The 25,236-nt window shown below is 37.3% G+C and overlaps 2 protein-coding genes across 3 annotated transcripts; one reads left to right on the top strand and one right to left on the bottom strand.

Annotated features, from left to right (window-relative positions):
• Positions 1-731: 731 nt before the first annotated feature.
• LOC124639189 (outer mitochondrial transmembrane helix translocase) lies at positions 732-10,621 on the bottom strand. 2 transcript variants are annotated; one of them, XM_047176443.1, is made up of 8 exons: positions 10,303-10,621; positions 6,562-6,658; positions 4,574-4,718; positions 3,355-3,522; positions 2,817-2,945; positions 2,196-2,335; positions 1,597-1,731; positions 732-1,040 (listed from the first exon to the last, which is right to left on the bottom strand). In XM_047176443.1, the coding sequence occupies exons 1-8, from the start codon at positions 10,473-10,475 to the stop codon at positions 876-878; spliced, it is 1,152 nt and encodes a 383-aa protein (XP_047032399.1). In that variant the 5' UTR covers positions 10,476-10,621; the 3' UTR covers positions 732-875. The 2 variants fall into 2 exon arrangements, with proteins under 2 accessions (XP_047032399.1, XP_047032397.1); XM_047176441.1 differs by having other exon boundaries at positions 6,562-6,670.
• A 442-nt stretch (positions 10,622-11,063) lies between these two features.
• On the top strand, positions 11,064-19,786 carry LOC124639188 (nucleolar MIF4G domain-containing protein 1 homolog). The gene is made up of 13 exons (XM_047176440.1): positions 11,064-11,383; positions 11,695-11,923; positions 12,720-13,112; positions 13,266-13,582; positions 13,779-13,869; positions 14,075-14,287; positions 14,536-14,657; positions 15,002-15,198; positions 15,620-15,795; positions 17,668-17,852; positions 18,312-18,476; positions 18,938-19,069; positions 19,460-19,786. Exons 1-13 carry the CDS (start codon positions 11,189-11,191, stop codon positions 19,754-19,756), a joined length of 2,712 nt encoding a protein of 903 aa, XP_047032396.1. The 5' UTR covers positions 11,064-11,188; the 3' UTR covers positions 19,757-19,786.
• Positions 19,787-25,236: the final 5,450 nt, after the last annotated feature.

The raw sequence follows: 25,236 nt of genomic DNA on the forward strand, positions 1-25,236 counted from the left end.
TAATGTTTCAATTAATTTCACTAGCTACGTATTCTCGACTTTTCTAGAACCTTCCAGTACGCTTGGGAACATTATTTAATGATAGCACAAACCATGAGTACATACAACATAACACTAATGTAAACGGGCTTATTATGCAAAACCGCTCGTGAAAACTTCAGAAAATATACCAAACTTGACCCATGACAGTCTCGCCCAAGAGATAGTTCACTATGAGCTACAAAATAAACAGTTGTAAATAAACATTTTTAAAAGTTCCAATGAAGATATTATAAGATCAAATTGGTGGTCATCAAATTAATTAAGAAAAAAATAAGATATTACCCCATAAAACCACTGTCGCGAATGTAAATTTTGTACTTCTTAGTTTTTTAGTGCTGTCATTAAATAATGGACCAGAAACTTCTAGCCCGAGATCTTAGTCCAAAACCTACTAAAATATACCGAAAAATCGTTCAAAGAAAATGTTTTTTCAACCCCTTTGAGATGTATTAAAAATTTCCTATACCTTTATTAATTTATTTAAGTCATTTTTAGTCATTCAAAAAGAAAAACTTAAAAAAAAAGTAAACTGATGTGAAAATTATGACCAATAAAATTGTTTTCCGACTCTAATTAGAGTCCATAAAATATCAATTCCCGTATTAGTTTCGTTTAGACTTAGACAGAGAGGGCATTTTTTTCAAAATATTACTCAAATACATTGGTGTAGGCACATTATTTTTTTTTTAAATGAAAAAGGACTGTACCCTTGTAAACCTTCGTCAAACAATTTTTTTCTGTACATTTAATAGTTTTGATCTAAAACCTCGTGCTAAAACACATACAACAACAATTCCTACCTATATAAGATCGATATTGATCGCGTAGGTCCGCTAGTCGAGTTCTATCCGCATAGATGGCGCGAGTGTGCCGCACTGTATCTTGGACTCCTTGAGCTTGCTGAGTGACAGGCGCAGATCCTCCATTGTGATCGGACGCACAGCATCCACGTACTCTTCGTCAGAATCTGATCCTGACTTGCCGGTCTTGGGTTTTATCTGAAATTAGAATGTTGGGGGAAACATTAACATTAGGAAATTTTTTTGTATTGTTGTAATTTTGTAATTTATATGGGTGTAAAGGCCTGAAATAAATTATTTATTATTAAAGGACAGAAACACTGGAAAGATACACTGACAGTCCCACCTGACAATTTCCCATGTCTAAAAAGAAGAAAAGGGCCATGACTATATATTTACATCCTAAACTAAACTAACATTACAAGGAGGCTGCCTCATGTATTTCTGACTTTCGAAAAGTGCTGTTTTTCATCTTACTTTGCACTACGTAAAGCTTTTTGATTTTGATTTAATTTCAGGTCCCCAAGATATAGGCAGCTATCATTTGAACATCTTTGGCAGTCGTTAAGGGTAGTCAAAAGTCAGAAAATCTGACAACCAGTCTTACCAAAGACTTGCCCGGGTAACTGGGTTGAGGACGACAAATAGGCAGTTGTTCTTTGTAAACGATGGTAATCAGCTGCATCCGTTTAGATTGGAAGCCGACCCCAGCATAGTTAGGGATACGCTAAACAAATGTTATAGTAATGGTTACCTCATTATTCATCTCTCTGACCATCTCATCTCTGGCGAGGTCTCGAACTCGGTACACGGCGGCCTGACGACACAATTCGTGAAGGTCAGACCCTGAGAATCCTTCCGTCGAACTCGCTAGCCTCTTGTAGTCAATCTGTTAAGGAAAAATTATGTTAAATTAGTACTTGAAGACACAATTTGAAGTGATAAAACAGCTTCAAATGTGCCGCCTATGGGTAAGAATTACTATGCATTCATAAAATTGCTGGTGCTGAGATTGCTTGTGTGTACTGAAATAGTCTTCAGGAGTCATTTGGACAAAATTCGTCGTAACTGATGACGATAAAGTTGAGAAACGGAACTGAATAAGTGTGCATCTGACTTTATGTTGTAGACAGATGCTTCATTACGTACACCTTTTTTTTTATTTTTGGCGAACTAACAATATAATGGCCGGTAATGGCGAAACTATATGAGGTGACATAAAAGGCGGTCTTATAACAAAGAGCGATCTCTTTCAGACAACCTTAGGATGGATTGAGACGAGATTTAAAAGATTATAGTAGGCGGATATCATATACATTTAGAAAGATTTTACTAGTTTATGAGCACACTTACATCCTCAGCGACGGGCTCGGAGCGCAGTATGAGCTGCAGGATGCGCTCGCGCTGCGTCTCGCTGGGCATGGGCACGTGGAACGTGGCCGGCATGCGACGCTGTATCGCCTTGTCCAGGTCTTGAGGACGATTTGTTGCTCCTGCAGACAATAATATAGAGTAATGTTGTCTCCTTAACTCTCTCCACTACTTTACTTAGGTAAAGTAAGGAGACATCTTTATTGACTCTTCGTTGTAGGCGGATGAGTAGACGCCGAAGGCGACATCCCACTATAACCGTAGCCGAAAGATAACACATCGGGCATGCGACACCCGCATTAAATAAGTTGCATGCATTGAAAACAGTGGACTGGTTCTAAAAGATTTCGAGAGGTGTCGCGAAAATCGATATAAAAACGGAAGTTAGACAAGACGACGGAGTTTTTAGTGAGTGCAAGTCCCACATAACCACTTCGTTTTTCCTGAACGCTGGTGGTATTATGTTGGTAGGCATTTTCTTAAATTGATAAAGAAAGTTTTGGGGGTGCAAAAAGGTTCTTATAATATTTTTTTTTCTATTTGTTTAGAAAACATGTGTTAATAAAATAACCAAGTGGCTACAACATTATTTAGTGAACTCACCCATAATAATAACAGTGCAGGTAGGCTCAGTGATGAGTCCGTCCCACAGCGACATGAACTGCGTCTTCATCATGGCGGTCGCCTCGTGGTCGTGCTGTGTGCGCGTGCGCAGGAACGACTCGATCTCGTCTGACAATAGGGGATACTGATTAGTAAGTACAGTGGTAGTGGATGAAATACTGACGAATACTGTGAGAAATGGCTAGCCAGTCTTCACTTTCTATAACCAGGTAAAAACTAGCCTATGTCTTTTCTCAGGTTCTATAGAGTATATTTAGTGTTCCATTTAAATCGGTTCAGTAATTTTAACGTTGAAAGCCAGACAGACACGTACAGTTACTCTGACATTTTTAATACAAGGAAAGTAGTAAGTATTGTATTATGATGTGATAATGATCAAATATCTATTTGATGTTTTTCCATCAAAGGAAACACACCACTTTAGGCCTCCAGTTTATGTAATCTTGGCATATTTAATTCCTTCTATGTATTCTTCAAGTTACTTCTCAATAACCCACATATTTCTGTACCAACTCACCTATAAACACAATACAAGGCTGCAACTTGACCGCCAGACTGAATACAGCAGCGGCCAGCTTCTGCGTCTCTCCGTACCACTTGTCCGTCAAGAGAGACACGTCCAGGTTGATGAAGCTCATGTTCGCCTCCTTGGCTGTGGCCTTCGCTATCAGGGTTTTACCGCAACCTGGTAAAAAAGGACTTATTTTAGGTGTGGTGATCTTAGTATTAAGTAGCTTACGCCAGCGGTTCATCCACGTTCCGAGGGAATTAGAGGAACTGCAGCATATTTGGAATACTGCAGGTAACTTGGAATACTTCGATATCTAAATATATATAAACGCCATCTGAGTTTTTATGCCGTAAACATAACGTCAAACGATACACAAAGCCATACAGCATTAAAAACAGGACGCCATCTTGACATTTCGGCTACCAGCCCCCAGCGAACGAGACGCCTGATTTGAAAACTTTTTCGGTAAGAATGCAATCAGTGGTAATCATTTGCTGTAATACTCTAAATCTTTATTGTAATTATTTTAATTGCGGAGTGACCTTGTTAGTTTAAGATATTACTATGATTTTGTGAATATTTCTAGAATTAAAAATTTGACATGCAATTTTAAGTTAGGTTGGTGTGTTGTTAATTTGGAATACCGTGTTTTTTTTGCTTTTCAGTTTTTTTGGGAGTCGGTTTTATTTTTTTGTAAAAGTTTCATTTTTTGTAAAGAGCCAATGACTATAAAAATATTAGAATTCTATTAGTTTCTAAGATTTTTCGTAGCAATTTTCAAAGAAAAAAAATGAATATAATTTGGAATACTATATTCCAAATTATCTGCACCCTAAGTCAAATCACGTTTTTGGAGTATTTTTAGTTTGATAGGCATTTTGATAATATATCTGGTATTTTTTATATTTGATTGTTCTCATTATTAAAGTTTAATATTTTGACAATAATTTAATGTATTTTTTATTGAGCTATCCCGTTTCTCCTTCAATTTATTTTCAAAGAACAAACTGGTATTCCAAATATGCTTCACTTCCTCTACTTTAAATACTCGGATAAAAAGTAGCCTATAGCCGACCTTGATAAATGGGCTACGGACAGCGAAGTCTAGTCTAGCAGCAGGGTTCCATTTTTCCCTTTGAAAAATATATTAAATCGCTTTTAAGCAAAGTGATAAACCTTGGACGTCCTTCGGCGAAATAGCTATTTCAATATCAAGACCACATACCGGGGGGTCCATGCAGCAATACACCTTTGGGTGGCTGCGTGAGCCGACTGTCAGCGAACAGCTCCCTCTTCTGTATCGGCAGGATCACCGTCTCCCGCAACTCCTGGATGAGGTGGTCCAAACCCGCTATGTCCTTCCAGTTCACCTGCAAACAGACAGACCTTTTAAACGGTAGAACTTACTGTTCGGAGAATAGAGTTCTTTACGATGTCACCTGATTGGGCCAAGATCTTCATATAGTAGCTGGAGTATTGTGAATCTTCATATATAAGAATAGATTTCGAAATTCTTGACTATTCATTTTAAAAAATCCTTTCATTTCAAAATTATAAGGTTATTTTTTTTTGCTGAAATTGACGACTGATCGCGGTGAAGTTCTTAGCCTAAATGCGCTGTTCCCAGGGACGGAATCGAGATAAATCTGGTACTGCGTAGGACGAAATTCTCGTGAACTGAATCGATAGTAAATAGGAAGGTTTGTAGCGCAGGCGTGCAGTGGCAAGGGTTGCATCGCGACTGCGTGGCGACCTACTGCAGATTCTACACAAATAATTCAAGGATATGTAACCTTGTAAAACTGACTACTACTAATTTATTCTCGCAGCGTTTAAAGCGTAAGCCACTTCTAAAATGAATATGAAAATAATGTACAGATTACTTCAATTTTAAAAAATGTAAGTGAAAGTAGGAACAATATTAATAAAAAAAATGGTTAAGAAAGGAGTATGATGAGTGACAGGGAGGAATGGATGCGGAAAACATATTGCGCCGATCCCAAATAAAAATTGGGAATAGAGCAAGAAGTCACTTTTAATATTCGCTTGTAAATATTAGCCGATGAATAACACTATATTTAAGTACCGGAAATACCAGGTACATTTTTATGACAGAAAAAAATGCGTGCCATTGACAAAAAAAAAACAGCACATACCAGAAAACGCTGGTCTAATTTTTTTATGTAAATGGCGTGATAAACGCTTACTTCTCATTTTGATTTATTATTGCGCTGGACAAAGCAAATAGTATTACGTTTTGACCTCGAAAGAGGTACAATTTAAACATTGTAACTTCTACACACCATTTTAGGCTTTTTTGTTGATCTCACGCTCATATTAGTTCACTGTAGTACTTTCATTATATCTATTTTATTTTTAAAAAATAGAATTACAGTAATTGTAAAGTGGCTTAAATGGTCTATAAAAATTGTTTGCACTATCTAATTCTACAGCAAAAAAGTGAGTGCTATTTTCATTTAAAAGCAGCAACTTTGACACAGGTGCTGACAACGCTACTCAGCAGACAAACCAATATTTTAGCATTACATCTAAGTTTTATTTGAATATTTGAATATAATACTTCAATCTAGTAATTACATTAACAATGCATAAATTCGGAACTTGTCTATGTCGTCAGAGCTCAGAACAATAAGCTATTCATTCACATGGAACAAAATGAATTCACACTCATTAAAATTACATTACATACCATGCAGACTTCCAACCTTAGATTTTAATTTAACTTAAATATGTTGTTATTATGATTTATTTCAAAACACTATTAAATTAAGTTAGATAATTTGTAAATCTCAATATGAAACCTTTAGAATAATAATATGCACATGTATGTTTTTCTTTCAGCTTTTACATGACTGTAAAAATAACTTCTTGTCTTGTCTTATGTGACAAGGGAAACCATAAATGAACTAGCTTCCGCCTGTCTCACTTGCGTTCTAAGGGACTACTCCTTAGAGCAATATAAAAAGAAGACTAATATATTATTCTAAACTTTGTTACTGCCAAGTTGTTGCATGAACGGGAATCTAAGATCCATACAAACTGATATCCACAAATTTTCAAATCTATGATGTTAGTATGGATAGCACACTTCAATATACTGTTACAAAAACAATTATCAAAAATTTCTCACTCTTTTTATTTGTTAAACATAAAGCAACATCAATAAAACAAAAAATATGAGTCAATACTCACACTAATCTCATCAGGCACAACCAACTGCGAGGCGATGATCATCTCATGGTCAGTCAACTTGTCCAGGGCGATGGAGTGCTTGCTGCCCAGCCCGGCTCTGCAAGACATCCTTAACACATGCACGGTCTATACAGTGGCTGTTCTTTGTAAACACAGAGTTTAGACGTCACACATGCAACTAGAAGCCGGATTTTGTAAAGAGTTAACTGCAGATGTGTGTAATATTGGTGTATATTATAGAATATTCAAAAGTTGATGGTAGTTTCTGAATTTATTTATTGCAATCCAAAAAAACTGTTGACCTATCTACATAAACTTTGGACAACATTAACGGTGAAAATATACCATGCGCTTAAAACTATGTCATGATTTTTGCAAACAAAACTACTCGAAAAACTCATTCAACATTCTGTTAGCACAGCATCTGCAATTAACGGTTAAAGCCTTGTTTTAATTAAAACAGCCACATGTAGACAATCATGAATTGTAATGGTAATTATAGTCAATATGACATGAGATTTGTGTCTGTGTGAGTGCCACACACACATCTAAGTGATTAGGAGTCTAGTAAAGTGTATGGATGCAGATTATTGCAAATATGAGTGGACACAAAATTCATGTCTTTACAAACAAATTTTAATAAAATATATAAATAATAAAAATGAATTCTTTTTGTGGTCACAATTTTGTAATACACAAAAAGAATAGTTAAATTGTTCATATCATATTTTATTTTCTGTATTTTTTGTAGATAATTTTATTTGTGTCTTCCAGTTTCAGAACACCCTGCTTATTTTAGGTTTTTAGAGAGTACATTAAAATAGCAATGTTTTTTTAATGTTTCATATTTCAACATTATTTGGACTATCTCCAATATTTTATGGTGTTGTTATTCTAATAATAACACAAAGGAAATTCATGTGAATACTTCTAATAACTCCATGACTTTGCTTGTTAACCATCCTTAAAAAGGAGGTTCTATGTTGACAGTGGTAAGAGACAATTAACCGTCAAATCCGTAGCGGACCCCGATTGGGGTCTGAACATCAATGTCACCGTAAGCTCGGTTTAGACCCCAATCGGGGTCTGCGAATGAGTCATACACTTTCCTAATTATTTACGCTCATATTTATTTTCTTTCCAATCAAACCGTATTTGTGAGTACTAAATAAAATAACGAAATAAATTTAAACTATTTTGACGTATTCAAACCTTTCATATTTAGCATCCCTTTAGTAATATACCTTTTGAAAATCCAATCGTAATTACCGGGAAAACTCGCCATGTTTGTTTACATTTGTTGTTTTTTTTAATTTGAATACGCATAGACAAGATGGCGACGGTGATAGAAGTTTTGCATCGAATGATCCGATTCGTTAAAATAAAGAATCGATTTAATAATTTTATATTATTTGATATTATAATATTACTAAATTGCACTTTTGTATACTATAATCTGAAAATAAATTAGGAAAAGTAAAATGACTTAATTTATTTTGAAAAAATGCTAGAAAATCAGTGGTAGAAAATACGTTGTAGCCGGAATATTTTTTTTTTCGGTTTTTAGGATTTCTGAAGACCGCAAATTTTGAAGACATTTATTTTATCGGGTGTTTTATGTGCAAGAATTCCTGTAGTCCTGCCAAACTTAATGGCGGTTCGTTACTTCCGACTTTTTAACTGAGCGGCAAAGCTATTTGACGAGAGCTGTAGTTAGGTGTAGTTATCGCAAAATTTTATGACGATTTTATTGTTTGAAAGGGCAAATAGGTAGTCGGAACTGCTACTCGCTGTTCATCGAAAGCTGGTCCAAGATGGAAGAAAGATGGCCGCCGCCGACTTATTTTTCTTTTCACAAATCTGTCAATACGGGTATCAAATAAATTGCATTGACTAGTAGAACAAGAAAGATTATTTTTGACCGACAAGCTATAAAGAAGCGCGGGGTCGCTACTCCCCGTCATCCGCCTCAGATCCTCAGAAGTCCTGCGGGATCATTAGGATCAAAAATATTAAGTCGATGCCTAGAGGAATGAAGCAATTTTTTTTCGCCACCAAAGGACAATGAGCATTTTGATCTACCTCTCCTCTAGCATTAAGTAATACATCAATAGAAAGCTTGTGTTATATAGAGTATTTTCTTGTACGGCGGCGATTGTCATTTGTTAGTATTTAGGGAGTTGGACCATGTTTAGTGAAATAATAACTATGTCTAAAATCTACTGTAGCTTCTTAGGTACTGACAATTTGTTAGAGGTATTTAAGTACGAAATGTTCTATTTAAAAAGGCCTTTCCAGTGATATATAATTAACTACTAGAGAAGGAATCTAAGGACTTGAAACTAACTATCGATAAAAAACCTTAAACATGTTCTAACATCTAAAGTACTAAGAATTGGTAAGTAGTATGTAAGTACAAAATGTAACGCTTAAAAATAACTTTCAAATGATGTATGACTCATTACTAGAGGGGGAGTAGACCAACATTCAAACATCTCGCCCAATGTCCTTTACGCCGCGCAATGGTGGCCGAATCATTGTTGTGACTCACGCACACAAAAACCACGGTCTCCTCCGATAAAACTTTCCTGAAAGACCGTTGATGCTATCCCCGCACCCCGCGCGCCATTCCGGCGCGCCACCTGAATTTTATTCGAAATTTAAAATTCAAAGGACTTATGGGACACCCAGTATAAAAATTTTACCTATGCTAAAAACTTTCATAAAACTTTAATATTTGTTCTTCACAACAAAAACAAATTGAACCTATAATTTAAAACTAAGAAATAAAATTGAAATAAGTTTCTATTAAAAAATATATATAAAATTGGTATTCGATTATTTATAATACCTAAACATCCGATTTAGGTATCGAATGCACACCGCTGATTGAAAAAAAAAATGTACTCTGTTCCTCTCTCTACTTCTTGTCTGTGACTTTGATCTTGTAAATTGTTCATTTTTATTGTGTATTTTATGTGCTGATTTTTTAGTTATGAATCATAAATAAGTGCACGAAATGTATTGCAACGGATTGAAAATGTTATAAATATGACGTTTGTGTTGTGTTTGAGAAAGTGATGCGATTATTTATTGGTAAGTTTTCACCAAATTTGAAATGCCTAACTTTTCGATAGACTTAGAAACACCGTAATTATTATCTATTTCTGAATTAACTGACCCCATTTGACCTTCGCACGTTGTTGTTAAATAAGTGAGCTCTAAAGTTATAGTTAAAATACTTCTGATCAGGCATTACGGACTTAGAATTTATGTGTTGAAAGTTAGTACAAATTTTTGAGTTCCATGTCGCGATTCAAAATATCCCGCCGAATCAACGGTAAAGTCATATGTCAAAACCTTGTCGAGCAGAGGGGTTAAAAGGGAAATATAAACACTGTTACAACTGAAATTTGGGTAATTCCCCTAACTTTATGTTGAAAGTTGGTGTACATAATAAAGTGATGGGGTTAAAGTGATAATGTCATAGACAAATCGTAATCTAAATTTCATTACGATGAGCCTGCTTATCATTTCTTCTGTCACTGCATAAAAAAACAGTAAACTAGAATTTTTAGGTTAGACATGAACCAAAGTTAAATGACGGTAAGATTCGAAGACTAATTGCATGATAACTTCACAAGTGCACGATACGCATTCTTAGTGGATTCTAATAGCAAATGATTAAAAAACGCGTTAAAAATTGTATGTTATGACGTAAAACAATCGATCGATACTTACTTGCGTAACTGTTCGCGAGCTCGCTCCTCCGCCTTCTTCCGACTCTTGGATGTTGGGTCTATCTGGTTCACGAGCCATTTTATTGAAAAATAAGTCACCGCGGACACAAAAGCAACGCGTATAGCCATTTGGAACACATCGTTCCGCGTAAACGCTGACCCTTCCACCATCATGCCGTCGGGGAAATAAGTAACTTATCACAAATAGACAACGGTAAAGACGTTCAAAACCGAGTGCTCTTCGAATTAATATTAATTTTGGAATTTCTTCACAAATATGTAGCAGCCGTCATGCTTTTGTGAATTTTCATCATAGACAATTTTGTCAATTTTATAAACCACACGTTCCGTTTTATCCGATAAACCCGTCCATAACTGATAAAACAATTAGGCACATAAAGTCAGAAATATATAACTTTCATAATATTTAGCCAATCATACTAAGATAATTTTGTTACAAATAATGCAACAAACCGGGAAATTAAATAGGCTTTTTCCTATTTAATAACTACGAGTATTGTTTAATGTTTAATACTTCATGAAATGAAACGAGCAGAATCCCTTCAATCATCGTTCCGAAATTAAATTTCACACATTGTTTAAATCAAAGCATCAGAAATCGTAAACGATTATTGTATATTTAGAGTCAAATATTTTTGTAATAGAATGGAATTAACAAAACAAGTCTCTCTAAAAATAATTTATAATATTAAACGTACAATTTCAGAACGTTTAAATCGCGGTCTGTTTCACGCAGGAACATAGAGGAACTGTCAATCTGTCATATAATCGTGGAAAACTCATAATATAACCTCAAATTATCAGGTTATGTTATTAGTGTCTTATTTCATAGAAATTAAATAAAAGCCTAGCATCTAAGAAGTAAAATGAAGAAAAGTAAACCTAAATCTAAGTTTGAAAACACGCGGAAAGTGTTACGGAAACAAAAGCGACAGCAGAAGAAAGTTCACCGTCAGGAACATTATCTGAAGAAGAATGTTGAGAGACAGCAGCCAGTTTATACAGCCGGCAGGTTTGTTAAACGACCTGCAGAGTCACCAGAACCCGCCGTCGAAGTTAAGGTATCTCGAATAGTTGTAATTCTTGCATTAAGATAAGAAACACCAGGTATAAAGAGCTGTTTCACGCCTTACTCCTTTTATTGTAGGAGTCAGGCTTACTTAAACCCGTATTAACTCGTTACTTATATTCTATAAAGACGACCCACTGACCCTATGTTCTGTTTATAACAATATAATAGTAGGTCTTGGTCAGAGAGCTGTCTTAGATAGGTAGGTATTTCTTTTTTTACTCTTTGACCAGATAGTTTTACATATTAAATTAATTATACCAAAATATATGTATGATCTGTAATCTTTAAACCATATTTCAGAAAAAGAAAAAACCGAAACTAGAAACACCATTAGATATCTTAAACAAAGAACGGCAAAAGGAGAAAAAAGTAGAAAATCAACTCAAAAACCAAATTGAGGAACAGAGAAGAAAGATGTTATTACAAGCCAATGAGGAAGAAGATAAAATTATCAAGAAACTGGAGAAACAACTGGGACTTAATAAAACTAAGAATAAGAATAATTTCTTTGCTGATGATGGACTTGATTGTATCCTTTTTTAAAATGATTCTTTAAAAAAAGGTTTTTCTACCTGAATTTATAAGCTGGTTGTTGAGTTATTTCATCTTCCTAGGAAAAAACACATATGATGAATTGAAGGGAAACACCTTTCAATTTGTCATACGTTGAGCTGCCTAAGATATGGTTGACCTACACGACGACTGATGCATGCGTGCCATCTGTTGGGACTGGTCAGCTCCAGCCTGATGTGTCTCTTTCCTCAAAAGGCCATTCCAGACCGCGTACATGGTGACACTCACACATAATATTATTTGATTTATAACATGTTTGGACTTTAAAAGAGACTATGACCCTTGAGTTTGTTTCGGCGTTTCTTCTCAGGGATCAGTCAGTCAGGAAATGCCGACCTCAGGGTTCTTAAAATGACGTGTAAAAGTGATGTAATGTCCAACTTGCAAAATAAACGATTTCATATCTGTTTTTATTCAGGGCGCTATCTTGGAAAATCTTAATGTGCTATTTTACAGCCAAGTTTAGTAAATGATTTTGAGTTTATGTAAGAGCTGTCCAACTTTCCAGTTTATTAATAAATTCAAGCATTGTTTCAATTAAGTCTAAATATCCATCATCATCATCATCCTCCTGCCCTTATCCCAATTTTATTCAGAGTCGGCGCAGCATGTTTTCATATTCATATTATTTATTTGCATTCCACAATGTTTTCTCCTTTCATACTCTTCTATCTGCTGTCATCTCACAAGTAACATTGTTTCTTACCATATCTAATTAAGTGTAAATATATCCTTAACAAATTAAAAACTAGATCTACTAGAAATATGTGACAAATCAACAACAGAACAGATAGTGGCAGCCGAGAAGCATCTAGCTGAAGTTGAAGGTGACTCCGACTTCGAGGAAGACTTAGCTACAGTTACTGGCAAAGATATCAAAGATAAAATGAAAACTAAAGGCAAAGATAAAGGAAAACCAACAGCTAATGACGATAGTCATGAAGAAAATGCTTCTGATGATGAATTCGGTTCAGATATTGATGATGAAATGATGGGTAGTGATGAAGATTTAGGTGATGAAAATAGTGAAGATGATGAAGATGGTGATTTGAGTGGTGATGAGGACATGAGTGAAGGCGACAGTGAGATGAGTGAAGGTGATGATGACAATGACAGTGAAGATCTTTCTGATGATGCACCTGAGGGTAAGTACTTTTATATTCTCATTTTTTAATCTATAAAACTGTCTACTGCTGTCTCTATAATGCAAAGAAAGGCTAAGTCTAGATTATCTACTCAAACAAAACACCTAGGTGTGTCACACCTAATTAAAATTGATGAAATATTGTCTATTACAGAAAAACCAACGAAATCACAAAAGGCAAACAAAATCAATAAACAGAAAACAAAAGAAGAAATTAAGAAATCTAGCAAAGTAGAAACAAAGGCTACTCCAAAATCTAATAAAAAGGAGAAAACCATTTCTGAAGAGGATCTAAGCAAAGTTTTTAGTGATGATGAAATCTCCCATCTATCTGGTGATGATGATGATGATGATTTAGGAGGTGATGAATTTGGTGAAGGTGATGAACCTGTTGTGGAGAAAAAAGAGAAACCTGATGTCTGGGAAGATATTTATGGCAGAAAGAGAGATAAGGAAGGGAATGTTATTAAGGTTAGTGCTATGAACTTAAGAAGTTTAAATGATGGGATAGTAAAAAGGAACCTTGAAGCTTGCATGTAAAGATAGAAATGGTATGTAGTTGCTATATTAAAATGAATAGTGTAGTTACTAAAGACTGCTTGATTAACTCATGATTAGTTGGTGACAAATACATAACCCATACATAAAAGCTTAATTTTTTTTGCAGGAAGAGAAAGGAGTGTATATACCACCACATCTTAGAAACAAGGATTCAAGTTCAGATAAACAACTACAGCAATTGAAAAGGCAAATTAAAAGTGAGATATTTAATTTCATTCTTATAATTTATTGTTTTACACACCAAAGGACTTGATCCTTCTAGTTCCGAATACACTCATCAAATCAGAGGTTTCGATTCACCCTTATATCATATTTCTTGTTGTACTTCATCACCACAGCTTATTATTAACCCTAAAAACGTAAAGCATGGAGATACCTAAATAACTTTTCCTATAATTTCAGGTGTACTCAACAAACTAGCGGGCACAAATCTCCACTGGGCTTGCACCTCTATAGAGAATCTATATCAGAGCAACAGTAGGAACTCGGTGAACACAGCACTTACTCAACTATGGTTGGACGCTACTGTCTCACCGGCCAATACGCCGGATAGGATGGTGGCTGAACATGCAGCGTTAGTGTCTGTGTTACATGCTAATGTGGGCTCTGAAATTGGTAAGTTGTAACACATAGTGTCAGTTAGTCATCTGATAGATAGTTAATGCGTTACAACCTTTATTTATCGTCCCACTACTAGGCACAGGCCTCTTTTCACTCGGAGAAGAATATAAGGCAGATAATTAATATTATGTTATGCATGCGCAGTCTTGAAAATGTAAGCAGACAACGAGACAGAAAAAGCTACTTTGTTTTATACTATGTAGTGAAGTAGTTGTTAATGTATGTAACATTGCTTTTTCTAGGTGCTCATTTCCTACAAGAGTTGTCGAAAAGGTTTGATGACTTGATGCAGACTCCTCAGCCGGTTGGAGACAAAACACTCGACAACTTAGTGTCGTGTTTAGCTCACTTGTACAGCTTTAAGGTATGCACTACTTTTATTATTTATTCTATGTCTATTTTCTTTTCCTCGAATATTTATAGTAGACAGACACATATTATTTCATGTAACCTATTTTCTTATCATCTTAATTTTACATATTTACAAGTCAAGCACAGCACATATTAAATCCATAAGGTCCAATAGAAGGAAACATTGAGATCTAAAGTTAGATACCAATATTATGAAGCTGAAGTATTTGTTTCTTTGCTTGAACGGTCCAATTGGAAAAATTCTTTCACTGTCGGAAAGCAAATTTATCGAGCTCATTTTTATCAGGGTCCGTATGTACTTACAAAATATAATAAAAAATATTGTAAACCTTCCAGATCTATCACGCCTCACTCCTCTACGACATTCTAACCCGTCTCCTCGACACGATATCGGAGAAAAACATAGAATGCGTTCTAGTAGCGTTGCGCAGTGTGGGCGGGGTGTTGCGCAAGGAAGAACCGTTAGCGCTGAAGAACTTCATACACGACACACAGGCCAGGGTTAGCAAGCTGAGCGATTCTTCTGCAGCTGGGTAAGATAAATGAGTTATTTTATACATACTAGATTTTGACGGCGTATTCACCCAGAGCCCTTCTCCCTTTTTGGGAGAACTACTTTACCGTACCTGGGATACATGGTAGAATTGTATTGTCCTATTCTTTTTGTGTACGCTAGGCACATTATATAAGCTGGATAAGATAAACAAGGTATTTGTATCCAGCTGGGTATATAAAAGAGCCTATAGAGTGCCTGCAAATAGCGTTGCGCAGTGTGGGCGGGGTTTTGCGCTAGGAAGAACCAATCGTTGAAGAACTCTTACCATTTTTGTTGTTTTATTGCAAATTAGATTCTTTATGCAATCTTATTCCATAATAATTGAATTTAACTTCTAGCAGAATACACCATAACAAGGACTTGCAATTTTTCATCTATCTAATTTCTATCTTCCACAGATCACGTATAAAGTTTCTACTAGAAGTTCTCCTAGCAGTTAAGAACAACAATTTAACAAAGATACCGAACTACGAGCCGACTTACTGCGAACATCTCAAGAAGATGACGCGAACTATCGTCAGGAAGGGGAACTATATCACGCCGCTTAATATCCGGCTTGAAGATCTGTTGAAAGGTAGGACTTTATTGTTACTTATTGTAGTTCATTTATTTATTTCTCAACATATTATTTACATTTTTAAATATTTAATTATATAAAAAAACATTAATTATTTACCTATATTATGACAGTAGTACTGCCTCATTGGTCTAGTGGTCGCAAGCGCGGCTGCTGTGCTCGAGGTCTCGGGTTCGATTCCCGGGTCGGGCCGAAATCGCTTTGTGGGTTTTCTTAAAACTTTCACAAAACAGCCCGTAGTCTGGAAATTGGTGATTGATACACCCGTGCATCGGAGAGCACGTAAATGTCGGTCATGCGCCTGATCTCTTTCCGGTCGTGTCACGGATTGCCGTTCCATCGGGCTATAAAGGTAAGACCGCACTAGGCGGAACTGCACTGCAGCGGAGCGACGCGACACTGCGCTGCAAAATATTGTTTCTAAGTAAATGTATTAGAGATACCGCACTACGCGACAACGGAACTACGCTGCGCGACACCGCGCGCCACAGTTGGGCAACTAAGCAAAATTGACGCGCTGTGTCGCTACGCGCAGTTCCGCCGACGCTAGGTGCGATAGAGTAAGCAGCGCGATCGCGACTCACGAGGCATCACAAATCTATTTCATACAAGTCGAAACGTGCCGGACATGCAATTTGTGTTGTAAAATGGATCCAGAGCTATATGATTTACAAAATGAAAACTAAAAAAATCAATTTCATCCATCGCGGTAAGTGGCTGACAACCGACTAGGGTAGAATATTGTCGCGCCGCTGCAGTTCTAGTGCGATATATCGAACTTAATTTTAAAATGTCGCGTCGCTCCGCTGCAGCGCAGTTCCGCCTAGTGCGGTCTTACCTTAAGGCCTCGTTTACGGAGACGCGGGGCGTCGCGCGTTGCGTTGAGCGGCACGGCCCGCACTGAATTCAAATATATGGCGTTGTATGAGTGCGTTTACGGAGAAGCGATTTTAGATGCGTTTGTTTGAATTATGGCGTTTTTTGCGGCCAAGCCCGCGGATGTCACCGACGCGTCCCACGCGGCGTTTATCGCGGCGGCGCACGCAGCGGCAATTCTCGATGAAGCTAGTTCCAATTTTTCGTCATTCATGCTGGTTGTTGCGACACGTGCGCTCCTATCAAAGATTACGATGTATTAAAATATGGCTCTAATCTCTCGCCAACATAAAACAAGTCGATTTGATCGAGTTGAGCGTGCGCCGCTGCGATGCCCGAAGCGTGATTCGCCACACGCTAGAGGACTCGTCGCGGGCGCCGCGGCGGGCACCGCCACGCTTCCCGTCTCGCTTCTCTATGAACATTGTCGTATATTGCTATAAGTTTGTGTTTACGCGTGCGATGATGCGTGCCGCTGCACGCGCCACCCCGCCGTGAACAGAAAAAAACGTCTGACGCGCCGCCAGACGCCACGCTATACGCGACGCGAGACGCCCCGCGTCTCCGTAAATGAGGCCTTAGAGTGAAGGAATAGTGAGTGCGCAAATGCTTGTGCACTATAATATGTCCTGCGCAGCTGGCTGATCTCCTTAAGTGAGAACAGCCGCCGTGTCCGAAATCGGCCGTGGATGCCATTATTATTATGACAGTAGAAGTAACTGTCTGTTTGTCTTTCATGTGTAAACTGCTGAACCGATTTTAATGAAATATAATGTACAGCGTGAGAATGGAAATAAGCAAATTTTTGTCCGGAAAATTCTTCTCGTGGAAACGGAAGATCACTGAACATCAGATCCTGGCTTGCTACTGCCTTAAGTGTAAAACAATAGATCTTATTTTAGCAAACATTTCTTAAATTACACAATCTACAAAGAAAGTACAAAAATTCTTTAACAATGACGAATCTCAAAAATCACCCTTTCTCCCTTTCAGCGGACGAACGCGGCAAATGGTGGGTGGTAGGGTCAGCATGGGAAGGCAACATGTCCCGGCCTGAAGAGAAGCCAGCCAGCGCCGTGCTGCCCAGCACCGACCAGAAGCTTCTAGAACTTGCTAGAAAGCAGAGGATGAACACTGACGTACGGAGGAGCATATTCTGCGTTATTATGGCTGCTGAGGTGGGTGTTTGGAATATGATTTGATGAAATCGGACAGAAACGTATATGGAGTAAATTGGCAGCTTCTAGCCATTACATGTTAACTGAGTTTGTCATTATTTAAAGACCATAAAATTCGACCCATCTGCTTCCTTCTAAAATTATCCGTAGTAGAGACTCAAACTGTCACTAAATTACTTTGATATTTTTGTTTAAAATCGTATTAAAAGTCACTCCATTGTTTACTTAAGAATGGCTGAACCGACTTCGCTGATAATTGGTAAGGAGGTAACTTAGACCCAGGAGAGTTCATTAGATGGATATAGCATTTTTATCCCCATCCAGGTACGGGAAGTCGATCCCTCGTGACACAGGTGAAAACGTGGTCGGAAACTGGTTTTAATTAGCAGTAAAGAGTATTTTCATTCCTCCATTATTTCTCACACTAGGAATTAAAAATTTTTATCAATTTTTTTCCAGGACTACATGGACGCGTTCGAAAAACTCCAGCACTTAGGCCTCAAAGGACAACAAGAGAGGGAGATAGTACATGTTCTACTCGCTTGCTGTTTGCAAGAGAAGACTTATAACCCGTACTACGCAGTGTTGGGACAGAAGCTATGCGATACTGATCGTAGATACCAGGTGAGGAAGGAGGTTTAAATTGCTATGTCAGTGTTTTGATAGATATTGCAGGAATTATTTTTGTGGTATATTTCGTATTTTTGGAAGTTAAATGCCTTCAATTTTACCTGTTTTGAGTAAGCGTGATGATAAATTCACTTTACTCTGGATGAAGCCTTTTCCCAGCATTGAGACAGGAAAATAATCCGATGATTATAATATAAACAAGCTTATAAAAGTGTGTTAAAAATTAATCTCACTATCGGCCGGTTTTACTCTGTATATAAGTACAACTTCCTAAAGGATTCAAACCTCAAATATATGTTTTTTAATAAATTACTAGGAACTTTCAATCGATCAAAACCAATAGTTATTCAATCATTAGAACAGAAAAATTCTATTGGTTGTTTAATTTCTGCGCTCTGCTTTCACAGCTTTTTCTGGTCCACTTGAAACTAATTCCTCCTTTACTATTTCTGCAGCTATCAATCCAGTTCTCGGTATGGGACAAGATAAAGGAGCTGGACAGCACACCGAAGCAGTGCGTCGCCAACTTGGCGCAGTTCCTCACACATCTCATCATGGAGAAGGGGCTGCCGTTGTCTGTCTTGAAGGTATTTATTTATTTTAACATTATAGAGACTAAAAAATTTAAATGCAAAGGTTTTAGTAATTAATTAACGTAATAAAGTTTTTTTTACTAAAAGTTCACTAAGGTACTAATATTTCAAATGTTTCCTTATTTTGTAAAATGGATTACCTATGCCATGATTGTCTTCAATTATATAGTTATAATCATAGTACCTTTGGAATGCACAGATTTATAACTAATCAAGCAAAGCATGTCAGTGGCTCGATTCAGTAGGTAAGTATTTTAGACCTTTTGGACCGAACACTGATTTAACCCAAAACCATTGACGTTTCAGAAGTTATTTTTCCGACTATCATATTATATGAACTGGAATTTACTTCACAATGTTATTACCCATTTATTTGCCCCCCAGGTAATTCAATTCTCCGAACTGAACAAACATTCAGTGCGATTCATGCGTCAAATTCTTCTCGCCATCATCATGAACGCCGACTTCCAATCCTCACTGGAAGTCTTCCACCGCATTTCGAAGCCGCCCAAACTACACATGTTCAGGGAAAGCATAAGACTGTTCATACAACACTTCTTGATCAAGAACGCGGGGAAGAAGAGTGAAGTTCTTTCAGAAGAAGAAATGGTGACTTTGAAAGAAAGAGCACAGGAGGTCGATAAGATATTGACGTTACATGAATCGAAGCTTAAGTTTTGAATATAAGAATAGACGTATTTTTATATTGTTTGGTGTTGTTTTATTTTATTAGACGCTTTTTGGCGCAATTTTACTCGTATCCTTAAATATCTCTTATCACTCACCTTATGTCTGTTTTATGTCCATAGCAATATTTTTCATAACAAAATCTGAGTTAAATTCGGTTCGAAACTAAAATCTTACCTAATTGTAAACACAATTTATCAATATTTTAAAGACATCCCTATACTTACCCCATTTGGCCTCATATATAGTTAAAAGTTAACGATTTTGATTTAACTACCTTACCAAACGGAGTAGACAGAATGACTACTATACCTACTTTTAGTTACACACACAGATTTGCTCAGTTACAAAGTACTCAGAGTAAATACCAACGTTGAGAAGAATAATAATAAGATAGGTGCGCACCGCGGATTGCAATGGGTATTACCATATCGAGGAAACTGATAAAACTTTCGCAGTCATGTATGGGAATCTCGTGACACGTGTAACGATAATTCTTTTATTGGCACAGGAATATCATGACAGTGATAAAAAAAAGTGCGCTGTCAAATTGAGTGCCTCCTTTTTGGGAAATCGGTTGAATGTCGGTATTTGAGAAGTTTTGAATCGAATCTCCTTTAACCTTCACATTAAAACCATTAGCTTTTACCTTAAAATATCTTTTATTTTTTTCACCGTTTGTTGTTTCAATCAAGAGGAAACCTTTTGATCATGAAGTAGGTAATATGGTGGTTCTTTCTTAAATCGCTTAAACTTATTATAATTTCAAAGGGCAATTATAATTTGTAAACGGAACTATTATAATTTCTAAACGCAATTTATTACCTTTCTACAAAAAACGCTTTGAATAACTTCACATGAAAATTAAAATGATTCATATAAATTATCAATTAATGCTTATAGATGATACAAAAGATCGTGTTAAGATTTGACACTATAGGAAATATTAATTAATTCCTGTTCCACAGCGATGGACATTCGTTTGACTGTTTTTTGTAAAGTGGTTCATATTACGAGAAATAGCGGAAATATGTAGGTAAGTCTAAAGTTAGCGGAGACCTACTAATTTATGGTAGAACGTTAAGTAAAAATACAGCCTAAAAATAATCGAGGTACATACCTACCTACAATTTAAAATTTTCATCAAAAAAATCCCAAGTTTCTAAAAATAAATGGTAACGACAAGTAGATAAAATCTATGTGTTATTTAATGCATCGTATGATTTTTCGATAGCTTGAGATAAAAAGATTAAAAACTCCAATTTATTATTATACAATGTGAAAGTACCTAACTGTTACCAGCCTATCTTTACATTAAAGCGATAAAAGTATACTAATTGTAGTAGGTACATAACTAGTAAAAGACTGTTCTTTTTTAATTAGGTACCGAAAAAATGCCCTGTTCTTAATTTTACTTGGGGTCGGCGCAATATGTCATTTTCTTCCATTTTTAGATATTCTCCATAAATGGTCGTGTGCGATTTTTTTTTTTCGATTGCGTCGTAAGTAGGGCTGCCATCCGTCCGGGTTTCCCCGGATTTGTCCTCGTTTGGAGGCCGTCCGGGCGGGGTTTCAAGAAGCGTCCGGGGAAAACCCGGACACTTTTCATGTAAGGAAGCACCTCATTGAATTTAAGTATATGTTAATAGTAAATGGATTACAAATTAGGTATTATTTTGTTTAAAAAAAATCATACTCGTTCAGGGAAAAAATGCGATGTACGCCAAATGTCCGGGTTTTTTTAATGTTTGTCCGGGTTTGGCGAAATTCGGGATGGCAGCCCTAGTCGTAAGTAGTCCCGGATTTCAGATATAAGAACTTATTTTTATCTATTATCGCTGGTCGCTCATAACTTGATAGTCCCCAACTACTGCCAAGAATATTAACACTACTAACGAAACTAACTTTTAGGTCTTTATTAGGAAACATCTATATCTATACATATAATAAATCTGTAGAAAAGTAATTTTTGTACATTGAAGAAATTGACAAAAAAAATAGCCAGCATGTTAAAGGATAACTAACAGAACCCATTTCCATCATTTTTGTCATTTTTGTCTGTTTGTCTGTTTGTCTGTTTATCTGTTTATCTGTTTGTTCGTTCGGGATTCACGTAAAATCTACGAATTCAATGCAGACAATGCTTATATACAAAAATTCTACGTAACTTGGGGTATTACTTAGTTTTTGTTTCATCGAAATCGATTCACTCTATCAAAAGATATGATTAATTTTGTGAATTCAAGATGTAAAATATTACGACACGCAATCTGTTTGTCAAAACTGTACATTTGAATGTTGTACTTATATTAGTTGATCGGCCTATTAATCTTTACACAGAAAATCACACCTTCATAAGTAACTTTGGAAGAAAAAAAAAATTAAAATTTTGTTTAGCCAAGGTTAAAGTAGCTCCATCTGTGGTAATCTGTGTTAAATAAAATACATAAAATTTGACAAAGGAGCGAGGTGGTAAATGACAATAAATTACCATACATTCTTTATAGAGGATTATTATTTCAACAGATGGAGTTGTTTATTTTCCGTAATTCACCATATTTTAACACGTAGTGTAATTTTTCGATAGACATTTCAATAGTGTTTGTCAGTTTGCCGTGCCACATCAAAATCCAATTACAATTATTACCTTGATGAAAGGAAAATTAATAGTTCTCAGCCAAATTTAAAACGGTGCCATCTAAGTAATTTTTTGAACATTATGTCAAAAATGATGACTTTAGTATAACAATTAATTATCATTTGAAGTTACAGATGGAGTTCATATCAGGATTTTTTCATAAACATAGTTTAGCTTATCTTCCACTAATGTGGTGGCCTTAAAACAAATTACTTTGAGTGAGTAGTATTAAGTAGACCTTAAGTATTTTTTCTGATGCAAAATATGTAAACTTAATCCTAGAAGAAATGAGGATCTGTCTCTCGCAAGCCCTGCTAAGCGTGAGGTAGGTAGGTAATGTAGGATTCTGTAGCTTTAAGAACAAGCCCAGATACAAAGTGCAGATAAGAAATGGGAGCTTTCTCGATTTAATACCATACTCACGTAAAATGCTTTATGCGTCTGAAAACGTACAAATTACGCGTCGCATACCAGAGACATGCTTACTTTCAACTTCTGATCGCAAATACACTGGTCACGATTACGAACAGTCTCAGTAGGACCCGAGCCAAGTCTAAAAAAACACCTTTTATATAAAACTACGTTTGATGTCATTCAATCACAAAGACAGAATTGTTTTCTGTTGCAAATCCAGCATGCATTACAGGTGTGCATTGCACAAAAACTAATGGTATCCTATTCGAGAAGTCAAAAGAGTCGACCTGCCAACGTCAGCTTCTGCGCTAAGCAAGTGTTCTTAATAGTACCATCAGAATTACATTCATCGTTGAATGAGGTGAATAAATTTTCAGAAACCGCAATAACAGTAGGAGCCAAAGCATATGAGCGCTTCATAGAGCTCTGATTGGCCCCAGGTGACCAAGTCAGGTCTGATTTGTTCGTTCATCAGATCTTTGAAAGTGTTTCGGTGGATACTGTCGTCCTGTGTGACACAAAATATGGTATATAAACGTCATCCGCAAGAGCGAAATTTTCCCGGGGTGTGTGTACAGTATACAACACTTAGGCCTCTGCCTCGAATTTTGCGGGCAGCGGGGCGGCAGCGGCGGCGGCGCGGGAGCGGGGCGGGCAACGCATACCTGTTCTCGAAACTAGCGGGCAGATCGCGCGGCACTATAGCAGTGTAGTGTTGTGTTCTATTGTGTTTGCTGTTCCATATGGGTGTCCTATCAAAGATGGCCGAAATAATTAGCTCTTGCACGTCCTAAGACATTTTGATAAGTCACAAAAAAAATGTATAACACTATGCCTACAATGCAGACGCCCGACGCGGCGGTCGCCGCTTGAATGGAGCGCACCGCTCATTGCCCGCCGCCGCGCCGCTCCCGCGCCGCTGTATTCGAGGGCCGGTCCATTTGATTATACGCGTAAGATCCTGCCGCTCCCGCGCCGCCGCCGCCGCCGCCCCGCTGCCCGCAAAATTCGAGGCAGAGGCCGTATGTTTCTTTCGATTTGCTGGCTCCACCAAGAAATGACAAATTGCAAGTGTACATTTTGAAAACCTTGGCAAAACTGCAGGTTTCAAGTACGAACTCGGGCGTGTGAGTAGCGCGGGCGCCGCGCGTGCGACGCGTTTTGCTGCCCTGCGGCATTTACCTACAGCGCGCTCGCGTCGCGCACGCGCCGCTCTCCTTGACGTTTAACTGCTAAGGCGTTTAGCGGGCGGCGGGGATAGCGGGCGAAGGGGTAAGAACGCAACTCGAGCGCCGCGTGCTCGCGTGCACATGCCGCAGGGCAGCAAAACGCGACGTTCACGCAGCGCGCTCGCGACGCCCGCGCTACTCACACGCCCGAGGATCGCGCACGCCTAATGTGGGGTCAGCCTTACCATAGTGAGTAAGTGCACAGAAAATCCCCGTCATACAAGTGTTTCTTCCCAGTAGTGAAACTATCCTACCCTATGCGCCTGCTGATGATGATGACTCATTTTATCATCCATCCAGCTATTCCCCAACTATGTTGGTGTTGGGCTTCCAGTCACCGAATCTGTTTGAGTACCAATATTTTGCTTGGAGCGACTACCTATCTAGCTACCTTCAATCCAGTCAACTACACAAGACGATATCCATGGTAAGACTGACAGACTTTCTGGCTTCTGATTAGTCGCAGCAGCTGCAGAAAATGTACAAATGACAGCTTTGTCACACTCAAAGCATATAGACATAGATTATAACTGTTTCCTGTGAAAATTACTTACGCACCATACGTTATAATTTTCCAAATTGGCTGACTGGATCCAGAGATATTCACAACGTCACAAACTTTACTTCTTTTGTTTAGATAAATGGTCACATCCACAACACAACCTTGATCAATGAATCTATGCGACTGCTAAGTGCTTATCCTAATTATACTGTCACGTGAAAGAATGCACCTACGGGATAAGTAGTATTTTGACTATTCTATATTGCCCACGCAGACGAAGTTGCGGGCAACAGCTAGTAAATTAATAAAATACCTACATAACATAGCAGTAGCCGATATCCTCATTCGTTTTATTATCTTTATAGTATTTTTAGGGTTCCGTACCTCGAAAGGAAAAAACGGAACCCTTATAGGATCACTTTGTTGTCCGTCTGTCTGTCTGTCTGTCTGTCTGTCTGTCTGTCTGTCTGTCTGTCAAGACCCTTTATCTTAAGAACGCGTGGACGTATCAAGCTGAAATTCACATGAAATACTCAGGTCTATTGTCCCTTTAGGCTGTGAAAATATCAAGCTTCTAAGCCAAGCCAATCAAAAGATACAACCGATTATGTCGATATTTTCAACAAATTCTCGACACTCGCAAAGGAATCAAAACCTACAGGGTACTTCCCGTAAACTCAGAATCTTGAAA

This window comes from Helicoverpa zea, chromosome 18 (genome assembly GCF_022581195.2).
Source record: "Helicoverpa zea isolate HzStark_Cry1AcR chromosome 18, ilHelZeax1.1, whole genome shotgun sequence".
Classification (NCBI taxonomy): Eukaryota; Metazoa; Arthropoda; class Insecta; order Lepidoptera; family Noctuidae; genus Helicoverpa; species Helicoverpa zea.

Excerpts from the sequence above, each read along its gene's own strand:
- LOC124639189 (XM_047176441.1), bottom strand. The coding sequence starts at position 10,475 with ATGATGGTGGAAGGGTCAGCGTTTACGCGGAACGATGTGTTCCAAATG. Across the intron at positions 4,719-6,561 it reads TTGTGCCTGATGAGATTAGT|GTGAACTGGAAGGACATAGC; the intron begins GTGAGTATTGAC and ends GTCTGTTTGCAG. Across the intron at positions 3,523-4,573 it reads ATTGCTGCATGGACCCCCCG|GTTGCGGTAAAACCCTGATA; the intron begins GTATGTGGTCTT and ends CTTTTTTACCAG.
- LOC124639188 (XM_047176440.1), top strand. The coding sequence starts at position 11,189 with ATGAAGAAAAGTAAACCTAAATCTAAGTTTGAAAACACGCGGAAAGTG. Across the intron at positions 13,583-13,778 it reads AGGAAGGGAATGTTATTAAG|GAAGAGAAAGGAGTGTATAT; the intron begins GTTAGTGCTATG and ends TTTTTTTTGCAG. Across the intron at positions 14,658-15,001 it reads CTCACTTGTACAGCTTTAAG|ATCTATCACGCCTCACTCCT; the intron begins GTATGCACTACT and ends TAAACCTTCCAG.